Genomic DNA, 11,775 nt, shown 5'->3' with positions numbered 1-11,775 from the left:
GTGACAAAACAAATTTCCCACGTGTGGGACTAATAAAGGTTATCTTATCTTATCTTATCTTATCTTAAAAAGGCATGAACATTTTTTTTGTATCGAAAAAATATTGAACTGTGACACCAAAGTATCGAACCGAACCGAACCGTGAATTTAGTGTATCGTTGCACCCCTAATAAATAGTGTAATTTTTAAAGGATTTAACAAAAAACATGTAATCTCGTCAGGTGGACGAGTGGCTCTACCTGTCCGGGCTGAAGCTGATGCCATACACTGGTCCACTGTGTCCATACATTATCTTTAATTCGCTGGCCGTCTTCTCATCCATGATCCTTTCCAGCACATCGTCTGACTCTTTGTCAATCAAGTTCAAGTCTTGAAAGAAAATAGGAAAAAATTCAAGGGCAATGTTTTAGAAAAGTAAAGATGTTGTCAGTATAAAATAGTGTACCTGCTGCAGACTTGACTTTGCGGAGCTTTTTCGGTGTGACACTCCACACTCGTACTGTGGAGTCAGCAAAGCCTCCTGCGATCAGGCTGGAGTCATCAGTGAAGTCCACTGCAGTCAGACCCTTAAGAAAATAAATACAATTAATTTATGTCATAGTTTTCACTGCCTCAATGCACAATCATTAGAGGTATGACAATTCTGAAACTACGACCGATATCATATCCAAACACCCACAATCAGAACGCAATCCTACATATTTCCCTACACCGGAAACATAATGAGGTTTTTTTGTTTTTTAAATTCATCACTCATGAACAAGTCTCCAGGTGTGGGATAAAATTATTTTTTCCCCATTTTTATTTGTCCCCTCTATAGGAAAACATAAGTCAACTATGAAACTATGGCCAAAAAATAGGTATTGACTAACCATCATTTTGGAGAACTGCTGCTCCTCTGGCAAACAAATTAAATGCATCATAAAGCTTTACCTGGTATGCATTGAGAAAAGTGTAGAAGCAGACAGAGGGGAGGTTATCTGATCCTAGACGAATCCTTTTCGTGGCCTCCTTCATGTACATGATCTTGTCCAGCTTGTCTGAGTCTTTGAGTTCTGGCAGGGGTATCCTAAATAAGACACATTTTATCAGACCTCTTTCTGTGTTGATTCAAAAAGCATGACTTTGACATTCAAAATATATCTGACCAAGAAGATTAGATTAGCCTCTACAGTAGTGTGCAACAAACACACAGCACAGTACTGTGTAAACAATCCCTACCTATTCTGTGAAGGAGCATTTGGATCCTGCTTTTTGCTCTTGGAGCCCATGCTGTCCTTTTTTGGCTTCTTCTTTTTGGGTTTACCCTCCTCATTCTCTGCCTCCTCATCCTCATCATCAAGGGGCAGCTCAATTTCTGGTTCCTTCAGCAATCCATAGTAAACCTTCACATGGTGAGTGACAAAGGAACAAGGACATGTCATTTCAAAGGTTTTGGTATATAAGTGTAAAGAAACATGAAAAGAAGACAGAAGTAATTGCTCAAACTGGTGGCAGATACATGTGAGGCTATCTTAATTTTAAAAAGCTACTGGATGCCCTCAGTATAGGGTCATGGGTTCAAAATTCAAGTTGTCAAACGTCCAAATGTGTGGTGTAAAAATCCAACCTTAGTTTTATTGGCTTCACGCTTGGCCTCTCCTGCCAAGCTGCCAGACATTGCATCTATCTGGCTCTTGCTGCGTGGCATGCCATCAAAGATATCAATGTAGAGGTGCTCTTGGATAATATTCCAGATCTGGTTGTTCTGACGCTCCTGCAGGTGTCTCTTCAGCAACTGATAGGAGTCGCGGGAGATACGCAGGACAAACTTGCTGGTGCGGAAGTCCAACAAAGTCTCGTTGCCTCTCATGTGCTCCTTCTTGGTCAAGCCAGATAAAACACGCAAGTCCTCTTCATAGTAGCACTCCTGGTCCCCACTGAACCTGAGAGGGAGGTGAACATAAGGAAATAAGTTATTAAGGTGCACGGAAAATGGAGTGTGGTTGATATTTGGAATAATGTACAATTAGACTCACTTTTCAAAGAAGGCCTTAGCCTCACTTTCATGGTTGTTGTACACCAGCTCCAGATACATGTGGACAAAAAGTGGGTAGAAGACCTGGGACAGTTCAGCTCTGTGACAGTCCAATACTGTTTCTATGAACTTTTTGAGGTCACTGTAGTAGACCTCATAAAGAGTTGGATCTCCCTGCTGGCTGTAAGCTGACAGTACCACACGGACATCTGGCTGGTCCTCTGCAACTGCTGATGAAAAAGTCCCAATGAGATGGGTTGTATTAGCAGTGTGTTGGCTGTATCCACGTGGGAAAAATCCTTTTTAAGATTACCTAAACTGTCAATGTAACTACAAAGTAAATACAACTTTGCCTTTTTTAAGACTTATTTTTTTACCAACAATGCACCACCAATGCTCCGAGGTCAATGATCCCGCTGTATACTGGTGATTGCTTTTTAACTGACTGATAATATTAAAAACATTTAAAAAAATCCATCCTCCTTTTGTCCTGTGTCATCTGACTAGTCGCCCAAATAGAATGTCTTGCATGATTTTTGCATTCCATATCCTAAAGCTTTGCACATTTTATTCCACAACCCCTTTATTTTTTGGCAAGACCAAAATACATGTGCACAATTCTACATCAATTTGTCCACACAGTCTCCAGCATGCAGCATTCCTCCAAGTTTTTGAAGCTTAAGAAAACAACAACAAAACAGATCATGTTAAATTCATGTTAAATTCTCTCTATATCCTGGAGTTAGTGGCCATGCACTGTGTTTTAAAAAAATAAAGTTCCTTCTTAAATTTGTTCCTTCTTTTCTTTTATCCTATTTGTCTTTAATATACAGAAAGGACGTCTTTCTGCATGACCTTAAATCTCTGTACAAAGCAGAGATTTCTCTGCATTTTCTTCTGAAATACCTCAATCTCATTTTATTTGATCAGTTTTATCCTCCTTCTCACAATAATACCTTACTTATCTTAGGTATCAAAATTGTTCATCTTCACCTAATTCTAATTTTTCCTTCAGTCTTTCAAAACCCAACATATTTTTTCCCCCTTAAACATTGTGCATATTGCTGCGATGCCTTTATTTGCCCAGTGCTTGAACTTTCTATCATGCATGCCAGGTATAAATCTCGAGTTTGATGCGAACCACCATAAAAATTCAGTTTCCAAACTTTTCGATTTTGCAGTGTATCCCTCCCATCACCAATATATCAAAAGTCTGATTGATACACTTTGATGCTTGGTAAAGCTAAACCTTCTTTTTCTTTAAAAAAAAAACCCTGCAGAGTTTGTATCTGACCCTGGGTTTCTTTCCACCGCATATAAACTCAAGTTTGCCTCCTTTTTTTTTTTTTTTAAATTTTAAAGGGTATGATCGGTTAATAACAATATATTTAGCTGTTTCACTTTCTATTTGCAATTAGACTTTCACATCATACACGGCATATTATTACTGGTATCATCACATTAAAAACACATTATCACTGCAATCGCTTCACTGAATGAACACGAAGTAACCCTGCCGTAAAACTTAAAGCTATATAAACTTCGAATATGTTAGTACTCGAAGTTAACACACCCTGTAGTAAAGAAGTGCTTAACTCTTAGCGCTCTGAGCATTATCCCTAACTGATACCACTACATTAGGCTGTTGTGTCAGACTCGTGGTTGATCAGGAGATGTTTGTTAAGTGTTTCATACATAAAAGCGGCAGCTAACTGTACTGTACCTTTCGTTGGCGCCTGGGCTCCGGCGGAGGATGATCCGGTAACTCGGCTGAGAAGAGAGCTCACATCCCCGCCTTCTAAGTCCACAATACCGGCAGCACCTCCTGATCCTGCCCCGGCCGATTCAGTTGCCTTCGGGTCCAGTGAATTTTCCGGTAATCCCGCCTCACGACGCAAAATCTCGACGGACTCGATGAGTTTGTTCTTTTTGAGGAATTGCAGGACTGCCAGCAATGTCTGCTGGTCCTCCGGGGTAACCGCGGCTGTTTGTTTGTTGCTTCCAGTCGAAGAGCCGGAGCCGGGAGACGCAGAGAGCACTCTACCATCGTTAGCATTGTTATTTCCAAAGCCATCGGTTGATGGTTCTGTTTTAATGTCCGTTTCTATGTCAGCGTCGCTCATACCACCTTGTACGGCCGCCATTTTCAGAATGAATTGCGCATGTGCGACGTAAATCAACGGAAAACACTAACCGTACAAGACCAAGACATATGATTGGTTCTTACCAGTGAGCGTGGTGTTACAGAAGTCCCGCCCTTCGAGTGAGTGTAGTGTAGCGGTTTACGCATTAGGGAGCGGAAGGTCGCCGGTTCGATTTCAGCTCGAGATGAAAAACTGTTTTGAGGTTTGCGTTTGGAAGGGCAGCTGATGTCAAAAGTCTGCCGAATCAAACATATGGAATTACCTGCTGTGGCAACGCCCACTTCATAACTTGATGCTATAATAATATAAATATAAGTATAAATATCTAATTGTACCCCAGCATAAAGACTGCATTCACAAGTGCATAGGTTTCACCAGAGAATTGTTATGTGTATAGAGTGACAAAATAATCAGTACTTTGTTTTGCCAAAGACGTATCTATCTTAATAATAATAATAATAATTATACAATCCAATTTATATCATTTTTTACCAGTTGGTGGCACTTTGTTCCCACACAACAGCTGGGCAGCGTCCCAGCCACCTCCTTGGACAATGTGTTGCTGCTATGAATACAATCTGGTATTCTTTTTAATCTATAAAACATTGGTGAATGAAAACAAAGTGAAAATTACTTTGCAAATTTCTACGTCATCTCCTCAGTCACTGTTAATATAGATGTTTGTTGATACATCAATCTTCTGCACCTTTACATTATCTTATGATCCATCTGCCTCTTTTATTAACATACAATATGAGTCTTCAGAAAATGTGTGACACAGTAAGATGAGGTATAAGTAGCATTTTCATAATAAGTGACAACTTGTATCACTGAGGAAACACAAGAAGGACAGTAACTGTGTATGAGTATGAGTGGTGTTTTCTTTGCATTCTGCTGAGTCCGAATTTTTGTCCGAACAAGACAGCACACCTTGCTTGAGCGAACAGTCTGACAGTCTGTCAATGCATTCATGTACAGCTGACTGTGCATCTTTTGAGGCAGTTAATTTGTTTTTATTTCAAGGAGCCTGTCAGTAAAAAATTAGAACTTGATCTTGTTTCATTGTGTCTCTGCTGGAAATAGTGCAAAAATCTGGATTTGTTTGTTTTATTTGACTCCACCCTCAAGTATAATACATGTACTGTAAATACAATAATACTGAGTTCTAACAAAAAATGAACACAAACATGTACTTGCAGTCTATTATTGAGTATAGCTCTGGCTGTAACTGATCTCCACCTTATAAACCTGTGTAATGCATTCTCGACATTAAGACTTTGATAACTCAGCAGCAGGTTCAGCACGCAGGCTACAGTCGATTTTAAAGACTGGGACAAAAGAAGGGTTCACGGCACAAGAAGCGTTGTATAACACTGCGGCTATGTTGCTCCTCGTGGAGGAGAGATGGGGGTGGGGTTGGCTGGTGAAAGTGGGAGACATACATGTGAACACCAGCAGCTCAGGGTGTGGTCATCAGCGCAGGGCCATTGTAAAGCTGCTAATTAGAGAGAAAATCCATTCCTTTCTGTGGTGTAAAGATAACAACATTACTTTGTAGGCTGACATATTTTTGTTTTCATTTTAAAACATGTCAGACTGAAGGTTTTTGATCTGTAAGTGACTCCTTCATATAGCAAGTTACAAAGCGCCTGATTACTTATGCGCAACCATATGGCTTTTTCAGTGCTTGCGTGTCTATAAAGGAAACAGCGGCATGTGCTTTTGTACTTGCATTGAATCCCTACAGTTTGTGGTTGTGCTTTTTTCCTTTTTTGTTTGTTTGTTTTTTGAAATGACAGAATAATAGTTCTACTAGAATTAATGTGATCTGAATGAAAATCAAATTAGGATGTGTAAAAAGTAATAACGAGAGAAATCTCCTCTAGCTGTTTTGATGCTTCATGATTCTTTACAGATGTCGACACCGATACGATTACATGAGGTTTATTCGTCTAAAAGTGGCTATTATGGTAAACTGTCTCTGAAATAGGTACGATATATCACCTAACATTACTTTTATGCTCACACAATGAAGCATAACAGAATTTTTCTTCACTATGACAACAGTTTTACTGCAAAATAAATGCATTTATATTGCCTTTGTCTACCTCTTGTGTTATTTAGCGAAACATAATATGGGTAAAAAAGGTTTAGTAGTGTTTATCAGTCTGTGTTTACTCATTAAAAATGTTTTCATGCTCATTTCCAGTTTATTTTTTATAAGTTTCAGTGTTATTTTTTATTTTCTGTTGTTTTAATAATGGCGTTATTTGTCAGATTGTAATATTTAAGAAATTCAGAACACTACTATCGTACAACACAGCAATACTATCCCTGTCTCAGTAAATAAGCGTACCAAAGCCTACCAGTTGTCAAAAATGTCCCATAAGTTGTCAGTTTAGTATAAATTTTTAAGTGCAAAATATCAACTAACGCTTTTTCACATCTAGTTCTAGTTTTTACCTCATAAAAATCACCCTGGTGAGGATATCTGAAACAGTTTAAACAAAGAAGCTTCTTGTGTTTCCAGTATTTTCCACGTGTCAGTGTTTCACAGCATGATCTTTTTGTGCCCCGCCCTGATCCACATGAACCTCAGTTCCCCGGTGCTGCCAGGCTAGCAAATGCAGCTGGGGATAGGAAGCCACTTGTTTTCTTGTCCACTTTTCCGTTTTTAAATTTTTATTTTAATGACTTAAATGACCACATTCGAGTAAAAAACCCACTTTTCAAGCCATTCGTTTGATTAAGTGGTCTTTTCTTCATCTTATGTGAAGCTGCTCTAGAGCTCTTTGCAGTCATAATGAAATTGGTGAGTGAGGTGAAAAGAGACGCGTGTTCAGTCTCATCCTCTCTTCACACCTCAGTGATGACTTTGCTCAGTTCTCTCTCTCTCACTTTCTCTCTCTCGCCAGAGTGTGTGTGTGCTGTGCTGGTGTGTATGCTGGAGGACTCTTCCACCATCCCCAGTTTCTCTGTCACGAGGCAGCAGGGTGTGGCTTCCCCCAACAGGGACAGGTTTTCTGGAGCGAACACAGACCCTCAAAGAAAAAGCGACTGTTTCATGTGCTCTTTAAAGTCTGATATTCACACTGCTTTAGTGCCACGATATACTATTTGAATTAAAAATCTTACCATAAAATCTAGTCAGTTGTAGCATTTAGCAATATCTATGCTGTATTTCATCATTATTTCGACTGCTCTGGTTTTCTCTACTTGCTATAAACCCTTACATTTCTATGGCACTAATAAGCGGAGTGCTGATACGACTGACATGCATCAGTGAGTTAAATTAAAAGGGTGTTGGAGTGTGTTTGCATGGTTACTGCACAGAAACAGAAGATGTGCTTTATGTTTATATAACCCAATAAAACTGGGGAGGGTGTTGGGGGGGTGTTTGATGTGATAATTACAATTGGTGTCACCAGCAAATTCGAAAACAAATCTGCAGGTTTGCAGGTTCAGTGATGGTGTTAGCAGATGAAAGTTTCTGTCACATTTGATTTATATTAATTTATTCCAAAAAAAAGATTTATGGCAAAGGTCATCATTAAAAAAGCATTCACTTTGCAGGGAAGTGTGTATGTGTATGTGCATGTTCATGCGATGCAGTCCTGCAAGTGCAGAGAGGGATGAGGCAGATTTCTAATCACTTTATTTCTTTTTTTTGTTAATGTTTTATTTCAGTGGATGTGTGTGGAGGATATCTGTTTCTTGAGATTTAGTTAAATGAATCCAACTACATGAACATTACTATTTATGCATAAATTATCCAAATGATGATGTAATTTTGGCTTGATCACTGTTGTTTCACCTTGAGTGTCCTTACGGCTAACACTTTGTGCTCCTGCTGTTTTCACTGTTAATCCTTCCTTAATTTTTTGACGAGTATTCTGCTGTCAGCTGGGGAGAGAGAGAGTGTGTGACTGAAAGGACATCTAATGATCACCTTTATTAAAAGAACCATTAGTTTTCTTCCGCTGACAAAACACTGCCTTCCCGTCTTTGAGCAATAAACGGTCAAGAAACGGATTTAAATCCTCCACTGACATGCACGAGTAAATAATTCATGAGGTGTGACTCTCAGAAGAGGTGGAAAATACCCGAAGAGATGGAAAGGGAAAGAGAGAGAGAGAGCGAAAGAGAGAGTAAGGGAGGGATGAAAGGAGAAAGCAGAGAAAAGGAGGGTGGAGGTAGAAGCATGGTGTGTGGGATGGGGAGAGGGTCGGGAACCGAGTGGGGCGGGGCAGCACTTGGGGAGCGGTAACAACGCAGGAAAGATGGTAAAATGAGAGTCTGTACGGCTGAGAGAGGGTCGAGGGAAAAACATTACATGATCGTGAATGTGAAAAGTGACATATACAGGTGAGAGGCAGGTGCAGAATAAGGTATGAAACATATGAAGTATAAAATGAAACTGAAGCAGGCTTGATACAGTAGGTATGAAGTCTTCTAGTAGCTATTGGCAACAGATAAGAACTTCATTTCTATCTGGTTTAATTACACAGATATGATACAAAACATAAAAAGCTGCAGTGTTTGATGGCCATAATAAAAGGCTGATAAGTGCTAACTGAATATAGTTATTTGTCGCAATAACGAATCCCTCAGAAACACTTAAGCCTCCATTTGTGAAGACTGGATAAACATTGTTTTACACCCAGTGTGCAACAAGCTTTGAGATTGCTACACATGCACCACGTTAGGTAGCTAACAATTGCCCTGAAATCCATCTTTTTGTCAGAGTAATGCCTTCAAAGCACCTATCCTGTCATTCCTTGTCTGGCAGAGGCCCTTAATTTATTTGGCCTGTGTCAGGAAAGTTTGTGTGTGCGTGCGTGAATGCACCGTGGACCTTTTGCCTATCCAAGCGGAATAATGGGTGTGATTGTGGCACTAGAGATCTCCATTTCGGGGAACGGAAATGTGGGGAGTCTGCATTATTCAGTACTGACCTAACTGGAGAGCTGGATTCTGCACGCAGACATCAGCTTTGCTGGTCTAATAGCTTAGCTGGCGTTTTGGATATATGCTTTATTGTCTTGTAGTGTTGTTTCTGGTTTTTGTGTAGATAAATCCCAATAACAGGGTTAATTTAGCAGTAGCTTGATGTTTAACATTAAAAAAAAAACATGCGGTAAAAGTGAATAAATATATTTCCCAAAAATGCTCAACTATACTTTTAAGATAGTTTCACTTATTAATGACGTGCTGAATGTAAAGTTAAAAGTTTTAGAAAAGCTTTCCAACATTTTGTATATGACCTGCCACTGTATGTCAGATGCAACTGCAGCCAGTCACAGCTGAAATGTGACAAAGCAAGATTTTATAAAGAAAGTCAGATGGAAACAGGAAGTCTAATGAAGTTTTCAGGTCTTAACAAATTCTTTTCCAGACTATTTAGAAGTGATTTTATTTGGAAGTAAAACAAACGGACGTTGCTCTGTAAATTATGATTTAGTTTTATTTTCCAGTCATTGGAAAGAGAGCATGTTTATCCTTGGGCTTCTAATACCACATGATACAATTATGGCCAAAATCAGTGTCATAATGACTTTGATCAGTGTTGAGATCCCTTTTTTTTCATGAATATTCATTGAGTTTTAGTGAAAAAATGTTTTGCACAAAATGCAATGTTGTGCAACATTCCTGTTAATGCACAAATCCACACAGTGAAATAAAATTCCCCTAAATTCAATGCATGTAGAAGAAAATTAACAAATCTTTAAATAAAACAATGTACCAAAACTTTACACAAAATTTAATCACCTTTATATTGTGCTGTTTTCCTGTTAACTAAAACATCTTTTCAAACAAACAAGGTGCATGTCCTTGAATCATGATATAGTCTTTTTGCTTGTTTTAGTATTTTTTAATCATAGTTGTGATTAATCATGTTCATTTGGGTGTGGGAAGCCAAAATTGTGGCTGACATTAAAATTCACTTAATTTTGCAGCCCCACCGTGTCTACTAATCACTGTCATCATTATCGTTCTCACCATCCTAGCATGTTAGTAATTATCACATTGTCATCTAGTGGCTGAGATTTCAGCTAAACAGTTAAACAACCTGATTTTTGTTTAACTGGATAAAAATTCTTTCTGTGTTTTGTATATAAAGTTGTCATCCACAATATTCTTGTAACAGGAAAGTTTGGACATTCACTGGATATGAAGCACACACACCAGTGATTTTCCAAAATGCTTGTAGTCCTATTGTTAAACTAGATAACTATTAAAAATTTGTTATATTTTATACTAGCAAGCCCAAAGTCAGTCCAACTTTTTTTTAATGCGGTGGCATTGAGGCAGTTATTTTCTGCAAAATCTGATATCTTTGCATTGGTTTTGTTCTTAACTGAGCGTTCAGTTTCCATTAGCCAAGAAGTTAGCTAACTATCACTAGCAAAACAATAGAAGTGACCTAAATTTTGCTAACAGCAAACCTAACTTGATGACATATTTATTATATTGTATAAATTATTGAAGAAAACGCTTGAAACACTTGCCATTAGTTCCACAGGAGGAAGGGCATTCTGTCCCTTTTTCCTCACCCTGCAAAGCTATGACATCACAACATCATGAATGGTCGGTTACAATGTTGATCCTGCATTAACAGTATTATGATGATTCAGAACAACACCAACGCGGGGATACTAGAAACGCTGTTGTTGTCTGGTGGATATGGTACAAATGTTGGTCTCAGGATGACATCCACATGGTAAAATATGCATATGAACCATATGCCCATTCTCACCTGGGGGGAGGTGCTTAGAACAGAGAGGAGAGAGCTGCAGGTGGAAGGCTTTTCTTTTTCTTTTTTTTCTTTTGCCTTTTCTAGATTTTTGTTCTTTTGGAACTTTAGCTTTAGTTACAACCAGGATGCAGTTCTATAAATAGCACTGGAATTACAATAAAGTTGAATTATACATAAGATGTGCATTCCTGTCGGTGTGTGCCTGTAGCCAGTGGATGCTGTTCAATACAAGGCTTAAGCAGAGATTATAATGCTTTGCTAGATAAAAAAGATAAAAATGTGTGGAAAATGCAGTAATTACTATCGATATTTTACCAAATAACATGTTGATTTCATATTTTAACATTTTTTTTCTTTCTTCACAGCTCACCCTCTCTCTCCTTCCTGTTTCTCCTTGTTCCCTCCCACACATTTTCTGTCAGAAGAGGTCTAACTAGGTGCTTAAACAACCCCCTGCTCCAGGTACCTCACAACACGGTGCTGGGTACATTACACTTTCTCCATCACTATAAATAGCACAGGTTCTAATTAACCAGCACAACACAGTGAGGCAAAGAAATCGGTTCTATTAAAACAGTTGATGATTCAAGTTGTTTTATACATTCTAAGCTGTATTTCTATATATCATAAAATATTCCACATGATTGTTATTCTAATTAACTGATTTATGCTGCTGACTCACATGGTATTTTCACAGAATGAAAAGTCCTTTGTTCAGCAACACAGACATTGCCTCTCCCTACAAAACTATCCCTCTTTGTGGTCCAGTGACTACATATATAGACTATCACACACACACACACACACACACACACACACACACACACACACACACACACACACACACACACACACAC

At 38.7% G+C, this 11,775-nt stretch overlaps 1 protein-coding gene across 2 annotated transcripts in view; it reads right to left on the bottom strand.

The window, feature by feature from the left end:
* Nucleotides 1-4,192, bottom strand: part of taf5 (TAF5 RNA polymerase II, TATA box binding protein (TBP)-associated factor) — a 7,960-nt gene extending 3,768 nt beyond the window's left edge. Inside the window, exons 1-7 of one of the 2 annotated variants that reach the window (XM_005735768.1) lie at nucleotides 3,741-4,192; nucleotides 2,019-2,247; nucleotides 1,610-1,925; nucleotides 1,222-1,385; nucleotides 934-1,069; nucleotides 446-566; nucleotides 240-369 (exon numbers count right to left, since the gene is read on the bottom strand). In XM_005735768.1, the coding sequence (XP_005735825.1) occupies nucleotides 240-369; nucleotides 446-566; nucleotides 934-1,069; nucleotides 1,222-1,385; nucleotides 1,610-1,925; nucleotides 2,019-2,247; nucleotides 3,741-4,161 (1,517 nt within the window). In that variant the 5' untranslated portion in view covers nucleotides 4,162-4,192. The remainder of the gene's footprint in view (nucleotides 1-239; nucleotides 370-445; nucleotides 567-933; nucleotides 1,070-1,221; nucleotides 1,386-1,609; nucleotides 1,926-2,018; nucleotides 2,248-3,740) is intronic. The other variant, XM_005735769.1, reaches the window with a different exon arrangement.
* Between the last annotated feature and the right edge of the window lie 7,583 nt (nucleotides 4,193-11,775).

Source organism: Pundamilia nyererei, unplaced genomic scaffold, assembly GCF_000239375.1.
Source record: "Pundamilia nyererei isolate P.nyererei 1_Seehausen unplaced genomic scaffold, PunNye1.0 scaffold00065, whole genome shotgun sequence".
Lineage (NCBI taxonomy): Eukaryota > Metazoa > Chordata > Actinopteri > Cichliformes > Cichlidae > Pundamilia > Pundamilia nyererei.
Note: the sequence above shows the minus strand (reverse complement) of the source record. Positions and strands in the feature narration are given on the sequence as shown.